At 37.0% G+C, this 22,608-nt stretch overlaps 2 protein-coding genes across 13 annotated transcripts; both read left to right on the top strand.

Annotated features, from left to right (window-relative positions):
• The first annotated feature begins 5,032 nt into the window (after positions 1-5,032).
• Positions 5,033-8,922, top strand: LOC114280768 (cysteine-tryptophan domain-containing zinc finger protein 7). 12 transcript variants are annotated; one of them, XM_082909417.1, is made up of 7 exons: positions 5,033-5,225; positions 5,323-5,524; positions 5,792-5,837; positions 6,364-6,450; positions 7,451-7,581; positions 7,716-8,114; positions 8,226-8,922. In XM_082909417.1, the coding sequence occupies exons 6-7, from the start codon at positions 7,848-7,850 to the stop codon at positions 8,661-8,663; spliced, it is 705 nt and encodes a 234-aa protein (XP_082765543.1). In that variant the 5' UTR covers positions 5,033-5,225; positions 5,323-5,524; positions 5,792-5,837; positions 6,364-6,450; positions 7,451-7,581; positions 7,716-7,847; the 3' UTR covers positions 8,664-8,922. The 12 variants fall into 12 exon arrangements, 9 of the variants coding, with proteins under 9 accessions (XP_082765543.1, XP_082765544.1, XP_082765542.1 ...); XM_082909418.1 differs by having other exon boundaries at positions 5,034-5,225; positions 5,342-5,524; XM_082909416.1 differs by having other exon boundaries at positions 5,036-5,225; positions 5,348-5,524.
• A 1,985-nt stretch (positions 8,923-10,907) lies between these two features.
• Positions 10,908-11,633, top strand: LOC114280785 (uncharacterized). The gene is made up of 2 exons (XM_028223167.1): positions 10,908-11,153; positions 11,265-11,633. The coding sequence occupies exons 1-2, from the start codon at positions 10,908-10,910 to the stop codon at positions 11,631-11,633; spliced, it is 615 nt and encodes a 204-aa protein (XP_028078968.1).
• Positions 11,634-22,608: the final 10,975 nt, after the last annotated feature.

Here is a 22,608-nt window from a genome sequence, read left to right on the forward strand (position 1 = left end):
AAGAAGATGATTTGGAGGATGGGTTTTCTGAGCTTGAGACTGCAGCTAGTGCTGCTGATATGGTTCAAGACAGCAATGTTGACGATTTAAACGAAGATCAATTGATTTCCGAACCAGAGCTCTCTGAAGAAGAATATGATGGTGATAGTGCAGAAGAACCTCAAAATGAGCTGGAATTATTTGATACTAAGGCAGAAGTAACTGAGAAAAGACCTCCACAAAAGAGAGCTTATTCGGCATCGTTCAAGGCTATCATGGCTGCTCCAGGTTTGTCTGTTCAAAGTGCTTTGGATAAGTGGGTTGAGGAGGGAAATGACTTGAATCAACCTGAGATAGCCTTGGCCATGCTCAACCTTCGGAAACGTCGGATGTATGGGAGGGCCTTGCAGGTAATTTGTCTCAATTCTTTTGTTGCATATGATTAATCTGAGTTAGCTTGTGTTAAGAGTATTTGTGCTTAAATCTTCACTTTTAAATTCTAGCAGTCTGTAATCTGGTTTCAATAAGTAGATGCGGTATACTGAATGTGTTAACCAGCCTTTACATTGATTTATTTATTATCTTTCTTTTTAATGTATTGTGGCTCTAAATCAGGATAACAAAGTTGGGAAAACTCTTAAAAGAATAAAGACCCTTCAAAAAGTTTTCTACCCAGAAAAACTATCATCACACCTTTATGTTTTTTAGAAAAGAATTCTAAGTTTTACTGTCGTACTGAAGATAACACTCCTGAGGGTTTCTGTTTACAACCTAGCAACAAAGCCGTAATCGCAAGTCCTAGGGTTTAAAGGATAATTTTTCCTCTTATGGAGTAAATAAAGTTTTAAGATTTTTTTTGTCCATTATTAATCAATCTTAGCCACTACTTCATGCAGTGTGGTTCTTCATGGTAATCTCTTTATATAATCATGCAACATGATATTATACATTCTTAATAGGGTGGAAAATATGCTGCTTGTATCTTTCTTCATCAATTGAATTAGTTGTCATTCTTTTTTTAAGTTGCAATTCATCAGAGATTAATCATTTTTGCCATTTGATTTTTATCAACAGCAACATATTTTTTAGACAACCCTGCTATGTGTGCAAGAAAATCATGTAATAGGCAAGGCAACAATCCTAGTACCCTTGAAACTAAAATTGAAACTGACAGTTTCTACATTGACTTGTACCCTTGAAACTGAAACTGACATTGAGATTTGCTGAGGTGTTAAATGCAGTAATTTAGTGGCCAACAACTTCACAATGGAAAGTTCAAACAACAGGTGATTCTCTCCCTGCTGTATGCTTTTGTTTTTATTACATACGATTCTGAACATTCAGTGAAACAACAACACTAAATGAAAGTTAGTTTCTTTCCCGTTAAATTGTTTTAGCATTGAACAACATGAGTTGGTTATCAGCACCTGCTTGAGCAGTCAAACATACGTGACAGTGCTGCTGAATGCAATAGTTTTTTGAACTTTTCATGATGCTGATGTGTGCTCATAAATTTATGTGAAATAATGATGATGGCACCTTTCTAGTTTTGAAGATATGGAATATTTCATTGATCTTATCTGTAGCATGCTGAGACGACCTGTAGAGGAAAGAAGAGCTTGCCAAAAAACCAAACATGACATGCTTGGTCTCCTAATGAATGGGGGTGAAGAAAACAGATATAATCTAACAGATGAAGAGATAATTGATCAAATGATAGCAATTTTGTATTCTAGATACGAGACTGTATTCACTCAAAAAACTCACTATATAAGATTTTTATTGGAAATTTAGTCCTCTTATATACAATATATTTTGACTGATAGCAATTTTGTGGCTTTGTATACAAAGTAGTAATTAATTTTTTGGTTGAGAATTGTGAATACAATTTTTCAATATGTTATTTTGGGGGTAATATTAAAATATCATTTGTGGATATGTTATTTTGTGGATAATGGTGATTGGTGAATGGGAAAGTGAATTAATGATGCATTTGCTATTTGAATGTAAGTTATTATTTCATATTAGTGTTATTCATTTTTATTATATGTATTTTTTTAGTTTAATCACATAAATTAGCACAATTTCAAAAAAAAAAAAAAAAAAGGAGATATCACGGCGTTTTTAAAAAACACCACTTAAAACTCAAAATATATTTTTTAAAAAAGATATGACGGCGTTTAAAAAATGTCGCTAAATATCATAATGACGTCATGGTATTGTCAAGTAAGACATTTAGCGGCGTTTTTAAAAACGCCGCCTATACTAATATAACGACGTTTTTAAAACGTTAGGAAGTTATAGCGACGGCCGCGTCCTCGGCGCTTGATGCTAAGCGTCACAAAAAGAATTGACGGCGTCTTTAACACTTATAGCGGCATTTTTTAAACGCCGCTAAAAGCTGAATTTCCTGCAGCGATTTTAGAATAAAAATGCTCAAAAATTAAAAGATTAAAAAATACTAAAAACAGTTTAAAAGATTGACTGAAAAATAATTATATATTTCAACTATTTACATCTTCCTAATAAAACTACACTTTGTTTGTTTCGACGAAAAATTTTTGTTATAAAAAAAAAATTAAAAAAAATATTCTCCACAGAAAACGTTTTCTTATGTTTGGTTGCATTCTTGAAATTAATGTACTAATGGTTGCATTATTGGTGGTGATAGTGGCGGCAGTAAGATAGAGGTGATAGTGGCGGTGACGCGGCCGTGGAGCGGCGGCGGCGGTAGTAGTGGCATGATGGTGGTGGTGGTAGTAATAGTAATAATGACGTAGAGATGATAGTGGCGGTGGTGGCGGCGATGGTAGTAATGGTGGCTGTGTTCAAGGTGGTGGTGGAGATTATGGTAGTGGTGGTAATGTAATGGCACGAATAAAATTTTTCTTCAGAAAATGCTTTTTGTCTTTTAAAAGTGAAGTTTTTTTTCCATCGAAATAAGCTTGTCTTCCATTTATCATAAAAAATGTTTCAAAAATGCTTCGGACCCCCACTGGGGGTCGACCCCCAGTGAGGTGGCGCGCGGTGATTAGGCAAAAAAAAAAAAAAAAACTGTTTTATTTTTTTTTCTTTTTTAAGTTTCAGCCAGTGGGGGCACGCCACCTCACTGGGGGTGCGACCCCCACTGGGGGTCTGCAGCATCATTGAAAATGTTTTCCGCTAACTTTTGTTTTCCATTGTACCAAATGACAAAAAATACGAAAAATATTTTTCGTCCAAACAAACAGAGAAACAAGTCATTTCCAAAACAGGTCTTTTTTGGATTTTGAGTTTTTGAATTTTTTGTTCTTGATATTTTTGTTTTAGTAAATTTTTTATATTTTAATCAATTTTTTGTACGATACATTTAAAATAGGGGGAAAAAAAATCAAGACAACGAAATACAAAAAAATAAAAAATAAAAAAAATAGAAAACTCACAAAATGTATTTAAAAATTCAGAACTAAACAAATGCTTAACTGTTTTTTTATCATCATAAAAAAATAAAAATAAAAAACTCACTTAAAACAAAAATAGATAAATTACAAATACAACATATAAGATTTGCTTAAAATATAAATTGTTTCCTACAATCTAATTACATAATAGATGACTTATTTTATTAATAAATTATGAATTCAATTAATAATTTTTAATAATATCATAAATATATTTTAATTAATAATTCAAATAATTTTATTATTGTTTAGGAAAGTAGTTATAAATTTTATTTTTTCTAATTAATTATGTTAATTCTGTTATTTTCCATTGGATTCGTAATTGAAACAAATTGAATTGATTCTAAAGAGAGAGGGAGAGAAATGAAAAAAATAAAAGGATTTGTTTGTTGTTGGTGGTGGTAAAAAGAAAGAAGAGGGAAGAAATGAGATGGGTTGATTAAGATTTTGATATCCATTATGATTAGTTTATTTTAAAATATAATTATTATTAAAATAAAATTTTATTAAGTATTTACACTGAGATAGGTAAGTAAGCAGTGTTTGAGAACAAATTTTTTAGGTTTTTTTTTTTTATTTTTTTCACTAAAAGACAAATTGATTAAAAAAATTAAAAAAATAAATCGAAATAAAATATCATATTAAACTCCATAATTATTTCACTTTTCTCTTACAAACATCATATCAAATTATAAAAAAATCTAATTATCTTTCCAAATACAAAAAAATTTCTTCAATAAAATCCTATAACTAAAAAAACTTACAAAAAAAAATTTACTTTCCAAACGGCCACGGTAGGTGTGTGGAAATAAACGTTGCACGCGTTTCCACTCCCTATTAGCAAGGCTCCTTTGCGTGGGACCAATAAAGGCTGTCCATCAATTTATTGGGTGGGACTTCTTTGGCGAAGGTGTTATGTTTATGGGAAAGGAAGAAATATACTTACTCAAAGTTTTGGCTTCTTCGATATATTTTTTCTTTTGATTTGATTTGAATTTTTTAATTTATAAAAAAATATTATATATTTGCAACTACTAAGACAATGATAATTTATTATTTAAAAAATTTAACAATATATGTGTAAGTCTAACATTAAAAAATATGACATAATATAAGAAAGACAAATAATAGGAAAGAAATGAATAATTAATTTTATTTTTTATATTTTATAATAGGTAGAAATAATTAATTTTTACATTCGACAATGATTAATTCTTGATTTGTCAATTAAGAAGGCATGCATGAATTTAAAAACAAATTATTTTCAATTGTGACATTGACACCTTTATTTATTTATTTATAATTTAATAATTAAAAATGCATTAAAATAAAAAATAATAAGATTCAAAGATAGATTATCCCGTATTAATAAGCCTCCGTTCGGGAAGTGGGTTGATTTTTTGGCTTTTTGACATTTTTGGCTATTTTAGCCTGGGCTAAAAAGTTTGGTTTGGGAAGGGCTTTTTGGTTTTTTGACTTTTTTGACTTTTTTTATGAGAGAAGAATGTAATGATTATGGATTGGATGTGATATCACTACTAGAAAATTGACCTTTTGCGTCTAATTTTTTGCAACTGACTATTTAACTGTCGCAAAAAAAGAAAATATTTGCAACCGTAAAAAAGATGGATGCAAAAAAATAAATGAATGAAAATAGGCCAAAACTACCTGATTTTACTTTGGTCAATTTATTATTCCTATTTCTTTTATTTATTTTATATACCAATGCCCTAGTCCCTTTCACTCTCACGACATTCACAAACTGTCTCTCTCGCTCTCTTGCTCGCCATAGTCGTAGCTCCAGCGGTATGAATCTCTGTCTTTCGGTCTCTCACTTTCTTTATCATGCTCTGTTTCTTTGATCTTCAATTTCATTTTCCGACTCAAAATTTGATTTTCTAAGTTGAATTTTCTCGAGAAAGATGCAGCCTCTACGAGATTTGATCGACGATGAAACAGAAATTGTTGAGTGAAATTAGGTTAATTGTTTGATCGGGCAAAGAGAAAAAAACAGAGAGATGAGAAGCACGAACAACATCGCTCTAGATACGATAAGTGCTGCTGTGACTGCGATTGCGTCAGCTGGGACTCAAGCTTCAGTTCAGGTAAACAATTTGATTCGAATGTTAACTATAATTTACGTTGCTTGTTGTGGTTGATGATTTGATTATCTCAATTAGATACATGAATCTCTTGAGTTTCGATTTCTAATTCAAAGCTCTGTATAATCTGAACATTTAGGTTCAAGGTCTGCTGATTATATATATGTTACGTTGATCATTTCACTTTGTTTGATGTAGTTTTTGGAAATTATATTTATTTAATGCTTTTTAATTTTTTTATTTATTTGTTGTTGTTGTTGCTGCTGCAAGTCATCCTCATCATCTTGAAATCGAGAAGGCAAAGAAGCTGCTGAATGTAAGAACTGAGATGTATCCTACAATATATATATATATATATATCACTTTGTTAACGTTATTGTTTGGCACTAAGTGCTTGAATGAACAAGTACTAATTAGCAATACAAATGGTAAATTATTATTTACGATAGCCTTTGAAGGATTTGGTTATGATAAATTTTATTTTTTTCTGTTTTGGAGGAAATAGCCATTGACATTGACAACTTGAAGCTCATCTTGTCATAATAGCTTGTGGCTTTGCTTTGGAGCTAATTTATATTGTTGTTATCTCTTTTGATAATGTTAATGTTGGCCTAAATTAAGAGTTAATGTATTCTCTGAAGCTCCATCATCGTTACTCCCAAAAAGAAGCACTCCTCGATTGCCAGACTTTCAAGTGCGTGCTCAAACTTGTGTACTGCTTGTGCATCTATGCATGTACAAATATCATTGTTTTGAGTCTAAGTTTGGGCCATATCTTGTGCAAATAAAATCTCTTGCCTCTTTGTGTGGCTAAAATATTCCTTCATCATGTTCCTTCTTAGGAATTTCACCTGAAGATGGTGGAGAGGGCTATGCAACATACATTTGCAATTTCATCATCTTCGGTTTCTTGCAGTGATACTGATAAGGTTTGTGATTGAATTTACCTACCAAAAAAAAAAAAAATTGTTATTGAATTTAATGGATACTTAAGTATACTCTGACACAATTAATATATTGTGTCCTTGATTGCGACTCTTGTGCCTAAGAAGGACACAACCCAGTTCCAATTAATATATGTATGTTTATGTTTATTTTAAAATGTTGTTAAATAAAAAATTGAGTTAAAAATTGAAAACTAGATTAAAGTAGTTTGATGATTAATTTTTATAATAATAAATTAAGGTAGTTAAATTAATTATATATATATATAATCTGTATATGTAATTTAAAGTGTTATTAAATAAGAAATTTAGATTAAAGATAAAACAAGGTTCGTTTCGTTTTCTTACATTGAAATTTAACTTTGACTAATTTTTTTTTCCCCTTCTCCACTCTCAAAATATGCATGTGAAACAAACTCTCTATTAGTTTTGATGGAAATATAACTGTAGCATTTTAGTTCAAAACCATATGGGAGGTATGTGGCTATTTTTAAAAGATATGGAGGTAAAGTGCTATTTGGTCAGTAAAATGAATTTTGCCCAAATATATATATATATATATATGCTCAATGAAATTTTTTTAAAATCAATTTAAATAGAATACATAACTGTTAACATTTAATTAATTTGATATGGCAACCACCAAAGCATGATTATGTCATATCAATGTCCATGAATGTTGAATAATCTGTTACTAATAACAATGCTAAATATGTATTATGGATTTTTTAAATGGTTGAGCTTCTGTGCCTAGAAATTCTTTGCAGGAAGTTGCTGAACCAATGCACATGTATAACATCTTCACATAACTTTAAAATATATACAGGACTTTTAAATTATTCTACATGCTTGGTTGTGGTCCCTTCACCTAAGAATGCTTGCTGACATGATCTTCTCCTTTATTGCAATTATTATATACTTGAAAATTAACAAATGTGGAGCTATGCTATGAAGTGATGCGTTGAGGATTTATTCATTTTAACAGGGACAAAATTTGGTGGTTATGGTTCATTTCTACCCACCTATCAACGCTCTCCTGTTTGGTCTCGTCCAATATCTCCACCAAAAAATCATAACTACAGCACACCCAAATCCCCAAACATTTTGCACCTGGAGGTAGAAAATTAATGAATTTGGGCCTTCTTTTGTTTTTGTGAACTGTTCTTTGTTGTTAAGGAGGAAGTAGAACTGTCTTGGTTAAAATGGGAATTCTAGTTTACCTGAACACTTTGAGTTGTCTAGTAATACAGGGTAGCCGTCATAACTCTGTAGTTCCATCTAGTGCATCTCTGTCAGCGAGACATGGGTTGTCTTCTACAAATGCCGCATTGCTCCATTCGCTGAGGTCTTCCAATAATGATTTATCAAAAAGAGACATAGGCATGTCATCAGCACATTGTGCTGAGGAATCCAGTTCAAGATGTGAACTTGCGAAAAACTGTGCTCAGCCTTCTGACCAAAAAACATTGAAGGTTCAAATCAAAGTGGGTTCTGATAATTTGTCGACGCAAAAAAATGCTGAAATCTACACTGGTCTTGGCCTTAATATCTCGCCCTCTTCCTCGTTGAATGAAAGCCCCACCGACAGTGAAGGGTTTTCACACAAACTTTTGGATGCCCCAGAAGAATCCCCAACTAGTATTCTTCAGGTAAGTCATGTCCTTGTATCAGTTTAGTATAGTATTCCAGTTTCTTTTTGCCTGAATTGACTTGAAAATTATCAGATTATCTTACTTGTTTTGGCTTATATGTTGGAGCAGATTATGAAATCATTTCAAGTGCATGGCAATCTATTGTTATACCCTCGTCCGGATGATCTGATTTACATGATTGAAAAGGAAAAGCTTAAAGGAGACATTAAACCTAGACGTGTGATCAAGAGTAGCCAAGAAAGTTCAAATGGATCTGATTTTGCTAGGGGCAATGACAAAGTTTTAGGAGGCAAGAAACTTAAGTCATTTGAGAGAAATGCCTTTTCAGTGGAATTGAAGAATCACATTGATAAGGGCACTCAAAACGGCATTGGTGTTCCGTTGAAGAAAGAAACAGACATTGACACTTTGGCTTGTGAAGAACTTGTTGCTAATACTCTGAAGCTTCGACTTCTATCTAATTCATATTCTGATGTTGCCAACCGTGACAAGGGTACTGCAAGAGCGGCTAATAACTCTATGGTAGCTAATAAGGTGAAGGAATAATCTTTCTTTGATCTAGCTAAAGTGGAAACCTTGGAGAGATTACCGAACCAAGAGATTGGCTTGGTTGAGAAGCCTAATGGAAAGGCGGTGTCCAATGTTAAGGTTTGGGAAGAGAAGAGCACATATGCCAATAATTATCTGTCTAAAGGTGAAGTGGAGGATTTCAAATTGCAGAAGTATCTATTCATCTTTCTGGACAAAATCTGTGTGAAATCTTGTCCCACAACATTGTTGGTTATACCATATATCAGCAAAAATAAAGGATATTCTGATATTATTTTTTACATCTTATGTGAATTGTATATTTTCCCTCTTGCTGTATAGAAATAGGAAATAAATAATGTATATAAAGCCTTATTGTGTATATATGTTCCTAAGCATACATATGCATGTATGAGATTGTTACTGTTGGATACTTCTGTTCTTTAATCGCATCAACTGGAATTATGAGTAGATTAATTCTTGAAGACAAGAAAAATCCGAGAAGCTGAAGAGGCTACCCGCAAATCAAGGATGACAAAGGTTTGTGTTAGATCATTTGTGATATATATCTAATTAAAACTAGTTTAGACTTCCTCTTTTTTCTTTGCTTTTTGCGACGGCAACATAGCGGTCGCCATAAATAGTTTAGGCGGTCGCGAATAATTTGCGACCGTTGATTTGCCATAGCAAAAAGTATTTGCCACCCCCACATTCGCGACCCCCATTTGCCGTCGCATGGGCTGTCGCAAAAGGTTTTTTGCGACTGTATTTTTATTATTTGCGTCGGCTTGTAGCGGTCGCAAAAAGTGTTTTTTTTAGTAGTGTATTTTGTTTTTTGTGACTAAAATAGCCTATTTTGTCTTTTGTGACTAATATAGGTGTAAAAAATCTAACATAAAAATTAATTATAGAATTAGATACAATTTTTTCAAATAAAATTAATCTCACCTTTTTGTAAGTTTTGCACTTGTATAAAAAAAAGATAAAATATATGTTCAAATTTAAAATTAATTTAAGTGTGAGTAAAAGTAAAGTCACGTGGACGGCTGGTTTGTTCCAAGTTCCAACTAGTGCTAATGTGGGATGAAGAAAGAGATGGAAACGCTTGAAGGTCAAGGAAAAGAAGACTTCCTTACAAGTCGAGGAAAAGAGGGACATCTTTCCGGAGGGAATATTGAAGAGGAATCCTGAAATCTGCCCATTTGATATTTGCTTTATCCCATGCAGAAATTCTAAGTTTCTGGAGAATATTTTGAAATTTAAACATTTTCACGTCCTTAGAGTATCTCCGATCATTGTTGTTATAATATTATTGCTATAATTTGACATTATCAAATTATAGCAATGGTGCTCCAATGGTCATTTGTTATTCTGATAAATCTCAACCAATTTTTCTTCCAAGTTTGTAGGTATTGTTTGGATATAAGTTTTTTTGTGAGTTTATTTTTGTTTATTTTTTATCTTTTGTAACATTTTTTTACTTGTTTGTAAATTTTTTTTATATATTTATATTATTCCCAACTAGACAAATATAAAAAATAAAAAAATTGAAAAATTGAAAAAAATAAATAAATATAATTCACCCCACCAAAAAACATCTCATTACATATTTAATAATTTTTTTTAACTAGACATAAAAAATAAACAATTACTAATTACCCACCAACAATCATCCATCATTCACCCTTCATTCATTCAACAACAACCAACCACCAACAACCATCCATTATTAACCCAGCATTCATTCACCAACAATTATCCACCCAATAACCATCCATTATTCATCCACCAACCTACAATCACCCATTATTCATCCATCCACCCAACAGCTATCCATCATTCATCCACCCACAATTTTCTCTATAAATATAACACAATGTTTTCTACAATTTTCATATTCACCTCCCCATCATGTTCATATCTTCTAAACTCTCTGTATCTACCCAAAAGATTTTCTATAATTTTCATATTCACCCTCTCACCCATCCACCTATAATGAACAATTTGACTAAAGCCATATTGAAAGGAGATTTTGATGAATCTTTATCATTTGATGATGATATCATCATGATGCAACTGTCCACAACGCAACAACAAAGAATACAGACATTAAACCTAAACCAACAAACCAGACGTATTTGTTTCACAAGTGGTCGTCGATACATTAATCGTGAGAGGGACAAAGGCGACGAACAAATTTATAGAGATTATTTTGTAGATAATCCTGTCTATCCAGAAGAATACTTCTGAAGACGTTTTCGAATGAGGCGGTCATTATTTGTTAGTCTCTTATATGATATTCAACAAGTGAATGAGTACTTCATCCAAACCCGTGATGCCACTGGTGCTCCTGGATTATCTGGTGTACATAAGATAACTATAGCACTTCGGATCCTGCAATATAGCATGCTTGTTGATGCTGTAGATGAGTACATTAGAATCGGCGAAAGTACTACAATTGCTGCCTTGAATTTTTTTACCAGATCAATTGTTGCTACCTATAAAGCCGTTTACTTAAGATCCTCAAATGAAACAAATGTCGCTAGATTCTTGCAAGAGGGAGAGCAATGCGGGTTTCTTGGAATGTTAGGGAGTTTGGATTGTATGCACTGGCGTTAGGATAAATGTCTAACTGCCCAAGCCGGTGCTTACACTAGACACTACCACAAACCAACAGTAGTAGTCGAGGCAATTGCCTCCTGTGACTTGTGGATTTGGCATGCTTTCTTTGGCATGCCTGGCTCTCTAAATGATATTACTGTTCTTGACAAGTCGCCTTTATTTGCTGAATTAACTAGAGGGCATGTCCCTGCTGCCAACTACACCATCAATAATCACACGTACACCATGAGGTATTATCTTGCAGATGGTATCTATCTTCGTTGGGCAATGATTGTGAAAACAATATCTCAATCTCAAGGCGCAAAGAGACAACTATTTGCGAGGATGCATGAGGCATGTCAGAAGGATGTCGAAAGGGCATTTTGAGTGCTCCAAGCACGATTTAATATTGTTAGAGTTCCAGCTATAGGTTGGAGTGATAAGGATCTGTACTACGTCATAAAGACGTGCATTATTTTGCACAATATGATCATTGAAGACGAACGTGATATTCTAGAAAATGAACGCAGTGTAGCCCAAGTTGAGACTAATACCAGTAATACCCGTTGTCAAGTGTCATGCGATTCGAATGAGGAGTATGCTCAATTTATGTTGAATCGGAAAATGATTAGATCTACTGAAGCCCATAATGCAATTCGTAATGATCTAATTGAACACTTTTGATCTCGAGCTGGAGAGTTAGATTAAGTTTGTATTTTATCTTTTTAATGACAGTTAATGTCATTTAATGTCTTTTTATTATAATAAAATTATCTTCATTTAATGTCTTTTTATTTTATCTTTTATTACCTTCATTTGAAAAAATATATTTATTTTTTTGCATTATACTTTATTGAAAAATTTCATTACATTGTGAAGTAGAAAATAATAATAAAAAAAATGAAATTTCATTACAAAATAAAAATTACATTGCAAATAAAGACTAACAATTACATCAAAAACTAAATGACATTGCAAAATTTAAATATACATTATCCCGTAATTATTCATCAGGCGATAGGGGAAATAAAAATTTGGGCTGCTCACATTTGAGGACCATTTGGCAAAAATCTTATTTTTTCGCATTGTGTAATACACTTTCATCTGAGGATCCAAATGAGAAATGTTCGTAGTCATTATTATGTGTTCTTCCTTTTTCATCTTAAAGTTATGTTTTTTCATCTCAAGTTATTTCATCTCTTGCAGTGCTTGAATCCTTTTTTCTTCTCTTTCCTCTTTTTTCTTTTCTTTCTCAGCAAGGTATTGGTTAAATGTCTCCAATTGTATGCTCATTTTTTAGACTTTAGTTTCAACGACTTGATTTCTCCCAAATAATTCTTTTGCAACTTTCCTACCCATAGACCTTTTACCCCTTACAGTGACACTACGCTTACCAATAGTTGGATTGTTACCAACACTTGGACTGTGATTGTCTTCAAGAGAAATGCAATTATCCATAGGGGAATCGGGGGCTGAATTAGGGATAAACGTTGTATGCATCCTTGACTTTACCGTAGGAGCTACATCTTGCCACCTGATATTGTCTTAAAAGATTGGCCAACAATGTTCAAAAGCAAAATGTTTGTTTTCATCTTGAAGCATTAGTTTAAAAAAAATTGAAACATTATTTAATTAGTTAATTTTAATACGATACAAAAATAAGAAACTAAACATAATAACTGAAGATGAAAACTTACTATATCAACTTAAGAAATCCCACTTGGGTGAAGATTTTCAACTTGCGCAAAATACTCCCGAAATTTGTTACAACATTTCATGATTATTGTCGCGCCCCACTTTTTATTACTCGAAGTATTACCAATTTCATTTACTTAATTCCATTTCAGAGATAACATGCGGAAATAAACTCGTATATTCAATTCGTAGAAGTGAATAACATTACTCTTATTCGTATGCAAATAAATACAACATGAGTATATGTAGACGCCCCCGAACGCCCCGGGAGGGACGAGCTCCCGTTCCGTTCATTTGGGGTCACTACAGCTCAGGACTCTCAAATTTGTCACGGTTCTAAGTCTGAACCAAAGAGTCCAAATCCGGCAAATCGTTTTGAGAAAACAAATTTTTTAAAGAAGTGCCAAACATGGACTGCTTTGCCAGATACAGAGTCGCCACCTAAATATTTTATTTTGGGGAAATTTAGGAAACCCTGACTCGTTTGCCTAAGGCCACGTGTCCGTCATCACCAAAGTTGCCTCGGCTCGGGAACTTGGGTACGATTGGGGAAGGTCACTTCGTGAGCACCCCCGCTCGCCCGATCAAAGATCGGCCTCTACTAACCATGATATCTAGTTTTGAAAACTTTGTATGTCCTTATTCCGGTTATTAGCCTAGGTTACTATGTGATGCACACAGCATATAAGTATAGATCGGGTCGCCCGAATTGGAACAAAACATTTCATGTTTGTTTTGGAAGATGGTTTGCTACTCGCAAGTAGGCTTAAAATGTAGATTTTGCCACCCTCGGGTGGGCTTAGAAAAGATGGTTTTGCCACTATCTAGTGGGCTTAAAACAAACATTTGATGAATTGTCCCAATCCAAATAACCCAACCTTCACCCACAGGCATTCAGGCAGTTATATCATATAAGCATATAGCCTCATGGTAAGCATGCTATTCATGGCAGCCATTTACACGCATGCAAGGATGCTAAAGCATAAAACTTACCGAGTACTCCAAGCTAAAACAGAAGCTTATTAGAAATTATGCATGAATCCTAAGTATACAGAAATGCCTAATGCAACACATGCAAAAATGCAAATTATAGCAGGCTCGGCTATTCTAAACATGGCATATGGAATGTTACAGCTAACATGTATTCAACTTGGAATTGAAATACAAATGCAGTTAGTATGATGCGCCGAGCCCGGTGCATGCAAAACAGATGAATGATGCAAACATGCTGTCATACTGTATGCTAATTGAAATATGCCCTAATCTAACAATTCATAGCCAGGTAAGTAAAAGGGAAGAAAGACGTGGGGTTGGAAGACATACATCGCACTCACCCATACTTATTACAATTATGCCCTCGCGCAGAGGGTCTAAATAAATAATACAGTCCAAATAATATACAAATTCCTAATTAATTAATCAAATTAACTAAGAAAGCTGTAAAACTGGCGTGCAAGCCAGGGACTGCCTTGCTTCTGATAATGATGCATGTCTGGGCTGCCTTGCGCGGAAATCCACTAGGATGCCCCGATTAGCCTTTGTTTTGTGATTTTTCTTGGAAAGCGCGCCAAACTCTGGAAGTTTGCTGATTCTTCATTTGCTGCAACAGAGAGCAGGAAAGGGGCATAGCAATGTATTTTCACAAATGTATGCATGCCTCGATCCTCGTGCACCAATCACGCATATCGATGCATGATGGCCAAGGAATCGAAATGTGCAACTCAATATGGAATGAATGCACGTATAAACACAACAAAACCTAAATCCATCATGGGTAATCCGGAGTGTCGATGACTGGGGAATTGAGACGTGTTCCGTCACTCGGAGTACGAAACGCACCTCGTTTCCGGCGCCCGGGCTAACTCCTATTTCGAACGCAATGCAATATGCATGACATGCATGAATGCAACTAAGATACAGCCTAGTATGCACTATACTGTGAAAATGAGATGCCTCGAAATGCGTGCACACGGGCACGCAAACCGAGACAATGGCATATGCAATGCAATATGGTTAAAATGGCATATAGAATGCAACATGGACTTATACTAACATGAGAGAGCCTCAGCCACACTCACATAAGAGGCTGGTGGATGAAAATGAAGCGCCTCGAAATGCGTGCACACGGGCACGCAAACCGAGGCGATGGCATATGCAATGTAATGGCATGGAAAATGATATGCAAACATGCTAATGGAATTTCAGCACTGAAATGTGGGGGAAAACAGCCCCGAAATGAGGCGAAAGTACACCCGATGCATGGAATAGTCCCGAAACATGAATTTTGGCACCCGAAATGGCCTATAGCTATACCAAACATGCACAATATGGACATGAAATGAATAGACAGTAGCAAGGAAGCCCAAAAATAAGCATTTTTTCAGTTCAAAGCATGGCCAAACAGAAAACATAAATAGGGCAAAACTAGTATGCAAAAATGGCCCTAAATATGAGGTTATGAAGCAACTCACAGTTTCTGACCCCAAACAGGTTAGGGCCCTTCAACAACATTGAAGAGGGGCCAAAAATATGATACTTTACAGAACTATAAAAACCCCAAAAACGAACATAGGTATGGCTAAGCTCTTATGCAAGAATTGGACCGAAAAATGGACAAAGAAGCAAGTGGTAGATGCAAAGCCCAAACAGAAAAAGTGTCTTCTATAACACTGAAGAGGGGCCAAAGATATGCACATTTACAGTTTATGGAAGCCCCAAAATCAGTATACAAACATGCTAGAAATGCAATGCAAAATGAGGCTCAAAAGTGGCTATAACATGAGGTATACAAAGAATTCACCAAACAAGAAAATACCCTTAATAAAATATGTTAAGAAGGTCAAAATAAGGCCACTTTCAGTTCTGATCATGGTCCAAAAATATAAAAATGATAGGTTAGTGAAGCATGCAAGAATATTGACATACAAGGAGATATTGAAGCAAGTGCAAGATGGGGGGCTCAAACAGTGTTGATCCCTTAAGAAAAAGTGAAAAAGAGCTCAAAATAAGGCCACTTTCAGTTAGGGCCGAAGTTCAAAACAGCAAGCATGTATGGCTTACAAATGATACAAGAAATGGACCCAAGAAAGGGGAAATGAAACTCACCCTTGAAGACAAGTCTTTAACAACTCTTGGCTTGAGTTTGTAGCACCCTTAGGCCTTGGAGAACACCTTCAAACTTCTGGAATGGAGGATGGAAGGGTGGGGGTTGGTGGTGTAGAAGAAATGGTGGTAGAACTTAGGAAGTTTTTTGCTTGAAAGAGATAGATGGAAGGGGATTTTAGTATGCAAGCTTGAAGGTAATTTTTTCTAACCCTTAAAACAAGTGTTGGCAGCTGGTTATAAGGACCAAGGAGAGGGGGAGCATGGAGGGAAAGGGTGGGGGAAAAGGACCAAGTCCTTTCCCCAAAAGGTGTCCCCCGGATTTAGATATTTCTGGGGGACAACAGTTATACAGCTGTAAAGTTCATATTGTGAGGATCATGGCCGACCACCTTTTGGAGCTGCAGGTGGCCGGCCGGCCACCTACCCTAGCCGGCCGGCTAGGGGTCAAAAAGGTCAAGTTGATTTTTTGGCCGGCCACCACAAAAGGGTGTCCTCCCTGGTCCCCTCATCACAACCCTATGGTTCGAATTTGGAAATTGTAAAACATGAGAGAGGATAGGCCATTTTTAAGAGGGGTTCCAAAAGGGTCAAATGGAATTTCTGGCCGGCCATATGATATTAGGATCCTCCCATGTGTGTACAACACAAATATGTGGTTTGGGGTTGAAGAAAGTGGCCCCAAGGTGTTCAACATTGGCTCGGAAGTGAGAAAAACGGGTGCCGGAGGGCAAAAATGGAATATAACTGGTTGCCAAGATAATTGTTGGCCTCCCACCCTCCTGTAACCTTCCTGGTGATAAAAAAGAGGTACCTGCCAAAAATGAACGAAAATCGATGCAAAACGAATGCTCGGGGGCCAAAACACGCAGTTTGGGGTTCCGAGAAATGGGCTGTTAAGCACCGAAAGTGGCGTTCGGCCACGAAGTGGGTCTCTCAGACCTCAGCGTCCCTCAAAAGGGAGAAAATAAGATGTACGCCAAAAATCAGAGCGAATGGAGATGGTTGAGCGGTCCCGAACCGAGGCACACGGCCTGACGGCTCCGAAAATCGGGAACCGGGCTCCGAAATGGACAAAATGGCCTACGACCACAAAACGTAGCCCACGGCCACTGAGAGATGGTCCACGGGACCTCTCCCTCCCCTCAGGAAAAGAAACAGAGAAAACTGAGTCTGGTTCGCAAACCGAGGCAAGGTACAGAAGAGGGTTTGGAAGTCCGGAGGCAGGGTTCACAGCCGAGACTCTGAGACTTCTGAACGAGCATAATATGTAGTATCACCGAGAGCTCAACTGGTGACGTCTAAGTCTTAAGGTCGGTCAAAAATGGGGTGTCTACAGTTGCCCCTCTTTGACAGAACTCGAAAGTCATAAGTGACGGGAGTGAATGTCAAAGCCCAGAGACGACTCATTTTTGACAAGGCCGAAGACTTAGACAAACATACAAGATAAACGGAGACGTGCCCGCAGGCATGCCCGCAGGCAAGGGGGCAAAATGCGAATGATATGCACAGAGCCGGAGGTAACTCAATGATTATGCAAATGTAGCAAGCTGTAATGAACCAAGTATTCGCAAATAGATGCAACAGTTTTAAGCAAGAATGCAAAGCAACAACTACATTTCATACAGTTATGATGCAGTCTTAGCGAGCATGTGTGATAGATACACAAAAGTGAAGAGAGTGTGCTGAATACACTATATGAATAAAGTGTGATTGATACACTGAGTGAAGCAAAGTATGATGGATATACAAAAAGTGAACGCAAAGTGTGATGGATGCACTAAGTGAACAGAGTGTGACTGATACACTGAAGGTGAACACAAAGTGTGATAGATGCACTTAGTGAGCAGAGTATGATTGATATACTGAAAATGCGAACACGAAGTGTGATAGATGCACTTAGTGAACAGCGTATGATAGATATACTGAAAATGAACACAAAGTGTGATAGATGCACAATGTGAGTAGAGTATGATTGATATACTGAAAGTGAACACAAAGCGTGATAGATGCACAATGTGAACAGAGTATGATTGATATACTGAAACTGAACACAAAGTGTGATAGATGCACAATGTGAACAGAGTATGATTGATATACTAAATGCGAACACGAAGCGTGATAGATGCACTTAGTGAACAGAGTATGATAGATATACTGAAAATGAACACAAAGTGTGATAGATGCACAATGTGAACAGAGTATGATAGATATACTGAAAATGAACACAAAGTGTGATAGATGCACTTAGTGAGCAGAGTATGATTGATATACTGAAAATGAATACAAAGTGTGATAGATGCACAATGTGAACAGAGTATGATAGATATACTGAAAATGAACACAAAGTGTGATAGATGCACAATGTGAACAGAGTATGACTGATACACTGAAGGTGAACACAAAGTGTGATAGATGCACTTAGTGAGCAGAGTATGATTGATATACTGAAAATGCGAACACAAAGTGTGATAGATGCACTTAGTGAACAGAGTATGATTTATATACTGAAAATGAATACAAAGTGTGATAGATGCACAATGTGAGCAAAGTATGATTGATATACTGAAGATGTATGAAGTGTGATTGATACACTAAACGAGAATGTATGTGATAGATACATGAAAGTGAATATGCGCATGGTAGATACACAAAATGAGAATGTGTGTGATAGATACACAAAAGTGAATGAAGAAAGTGTGATAGATACACTAAAGAAATGATCTTAAACCGAACTTCTTTGAATGAACCGTACATACAATATCATGCATGAATGGGAAAGAAACCTGATAGGTACAATGCATGATGTTTAAGGAACGCAATAAACAAGCATAGCGGGGCTTTTAGAAAGCACCTCATGGGGTGAGTGGCGATGAACCGCTCTACTCTGACGGGGATCTCCCCTCGTGCTCTTCGAACACTTACCTTCAACTCACAGTACAAAGGCTCTAAAATACTGACAAAGATTCTTCATGTAGAACCCTTTGGACGTCGCTTTTATTCCTAATCACATTCACAACTTTCCCTATTCTCCAACAGGGTGACAGACTAGGTTGGTTCAGTATCCAGAATTGAGGTGCATACACGCTATCTCAACCTATGGGGCTTCCATACAGATTTCAAGCCGAGGACACGCCTCTGGGTATTTAAACCAGACTTTAGTCTCGGAAATCCCGAACCTTTGTGTTCTAGGCATCAGCCATTCGAACTCTAGTTTCCACCGTCGCAGTTGGTCTCCTAGGAACTCATTGCGAACACAGCCAAGATGCCTCTGGCAGGGAATGGTACTCAGGGAGAGCACTTTCGATCGCCATTCTGGCTTGAAGCAGGCTTGATCTTGAGCTTGAGGTAGAGGCACACTCATACTTCGGAGCATCGGCAAGACCTGAAGAGGTACACACGGAATGTAGTCTCGGAACTTACTGAAGTTGGAACAAACTCAGATACCTGATATTTCCTCTTTTCTTTTGCTTTGTAGTCTGGAACCCATATAGCTTCAAATAGGTCCTAGTTTTACTGTTCCCACATGACTCAGGTTGAACCCTGCGGTTTTTGAAAGAACAAAATCTTGTTTTGCACAATGTAGAGAACAACACGGCACTATGAGCGCAAGACAATTTTTTGAAATTAAGAAATGCGTTCCTAACTGGGTATTGAGCTTACGACTGAACACAGCGAAGAAGACTGAACAATGGAAAAGAAAAGGTAAACAACCTAAATGCATCGAGACACACTCGGAACGACTCAAAGCCAGAATCGAGATAAAACAAAAAGACACGACACTCAGACGTGCACAGGGAGCCTGTTTCACCGGGTAGTGTTTCCCACCCTTTCTCATTTGTGGTTCTCACATCACTCGGCCCTCAAGCTCTGTTTTTCTGAAAAAACCCTCTTCTCACTTTTCCTCTCATCGCACGTCTCTCTATTCTTCAATCTCTCATTTTTTATCCCTTCCCTGCGTGGTTGATGGATAAACAGCAAATTGTGGGCTCGTGCCCCTAGCATAATCAGCTCGCAGCTATTTCCTTCGGTGACATCTGTCGATGCGCCGGATGAGGGAATAGAGCATCTCGATCCATTCCAATTCGTGCTTCGCACTCGGCTTGATACCTTGCGGCTTGGAGGATGAGAGAGCTTTCAGCCCCTTGTCGTTAATTTTAGTTATCCCCTTTTCTGGTGGGTAGAGTGTCCTTTTTGGCAAGTATGTTGACCATGGAAAAGACAGGAAGCCTGACTCAATTGTGCCCCTAGTTCATTATCTTGACCATTTTTGTTTTGGTTTTCTACTAAAACAATTTTGACCAACATGAGAGTTAGATTAACGCGCTTGTTCAATTTTCTGATTTAAAATCATGCAAGTTAGGCTATGAGCACAGAGAGTTTTCCTTTTTTGGGTCCGAGAAAAGGTCCAGTTTTGAAAAAGATGGAACAATTTTCGAGAAAATTAGTCAACCTCAGTAAAAATTCTCAAAAATCATTTTTGCGAACGGCCGATGCTTAACAAGTACGGAACCTACTCTTGAGACGCACAGCCTCGGATTGGGAGGAAAATTGCCCCCTTGCTCGAAGAGAGCTGCATGGCAACGGAAAGTTGCCCCTTGTTTGAATGGCACCGCAGTGCATTGAATGGCAACGGAAAGTTTCCCCTTGTTTGAATGACACCGCGGTGCATTGAATGGCAACGGAAAGTTGCCTCTTGTCCGAACGGCACCGTAGTGTATCGTAATCAGCCTTCAGAGCGATGATTGCAACCGAACTCCCGGATACAGAAAAGACAAAGATGACCAGAACCATCGCATGGACACAATCGAATTTGAAGTGTTTTACGGCTGGACTTCAGAATGAAGTTGCCTACGTATCCCAAAGATGGGAATCAAGCCTTACGTAGTTCGGGGTTAAGGTACACTCGGGTATTTAACCTCTCCTTTTACGCTCTAACTTTTGCCAAGGCGCCCGTTACGGGTTTTTGACCTTGCGAGCTTTGTCCTTTTTTTTTTTTTTGTTTCAATTTTTGTGTTCTTTTCATTCTTTTTCATTTTTTCGATTTTCTTTTTTTTGTTCTTTTCTTTACATCTTTCTTTTTTGTTCTCTTTTCTTCTTTTCTTGCTCTAACTTTTGCCTGGGTCGCCCTTCCGGGTTTTCGGCCCAGCGAGCCTCTCAAGGGTATAAGTATAACGAGTCCATGCCAAATGGTTTTTGAGATCCTGAATTTATCTGAATCCAGGAGAATGGCTGCTGTTCTAGCTTCGTAAGTTTCTTCTGATGAGATCTGATCTTCTTGACCTGACTTTGGGTGCCTCTTGTTCGAGGGCTGCTTAAAATCTGGCCACACAGGCCTCACATTATAGTTGACCATTGAACCTTCTGATTTCAAGTTCAAGATTTGGAAGCGAAGGGGTTGAGTCTCGAGGCCGAGAGCGATCCTAGGCTGCACAATCTCAGGAGCGATTCCACACAGGTCTTCGCAGGACCGCGCAAAACATTTTGTTTTTGAAAGTTTTTAAGAAAGCGACAAATCGCTCGCGCTGAAGATAGTGTGAAACCAGTCTGGATCAAGCCAGGGTCCTTCTCAGTACTCACCCTAACAAGCATGATTTTATTCATTAAGGGCTTAGCACGCCTCTCTTTCTCTCAATTTGATCAAAGTTTTGCAAATCCCGAGGAATTCCTTCCTCTTTGTTTTTACCATAGTGTTTGAAAATTTTTGAAAAACTTAGGTCAATGCAATAATTTCAAGGCACAAGAGAGCAGGTGGAATGCACCGCCGTTTCGTTCAAATCCTGGCACAACTAGCACACGGCAGAAGCAAACACAAGAGTGTGAAAATCACTGCTGTTTCATTCAAAATCTGTTGGTACAACTGGCTCCGTGGCAGAAACAGACTCAAAACAAAACGAAAAGACAAATACAAAACAAAATGGTGATGCCCGAGGTAACACCCCCCGGAATCACCCGACTCCTATACAACAGGACTGACTCGATACGACAAGATAGACCCAAAACAAAAAGAGACTGACTCAAAAAAAAAAAGACAGACTCAAAATAAAACAAAAAGACTGACCCAATACCCAAGTCAGAAACTAGCATTCGCAAATGTTCAAAACAGTGCCTGTCCTTCCCCCATCTGGAGTAAATCGAGTGCCACCCGCAGCCGGTTCAATCTCTGATCAGATCACATTATCCCCCCACAAATTCACTGATCGAGTGCCGATAGACTTTGCTGGACTGGCGCGGGGATGACCCTGTTGTCAAACAGATCTTGTACATCATGGCGCAGACGAAAGCAACTGTCAGTGTCATGACCGGTTTGTTGATGGTACGCACAGTACCTAGTATGGTCATGCTTTGGAGGGAGAGGATCAGGTAAAGGCCGTTGTTCCAATGGCTTCAGATGTCCTTTTCGGATTAAGGCCTCTAGAGCTTTTGACAAAGGCATATAAAGCGGGGTGAAAACCCTCTTGACTCGGGGTGGATATTTGGTTCCTTGTGAGCTACTTCCGGACGCATCGGTGAATGGGGTAGCTGTTTTTGATACGGTGGTAGTCACCATGCCCACATCAGAAGA

The sequence above is a fragment of the Camellia sinensis genome, chromosome 15, assembly GCF_055761805.1.
Source record: "Camellia sinensis isolate YWXY chromosome 15, ASM5576180v1, whole genome shotgun sequence".
Taxonomy (NCBI): domain Eukaryota; kingdom Viridiplantae; phylum Streptophyta; class Magnoliopsida; order Ericales; family Theaceae; genus Camellia; species Camellia sinensis.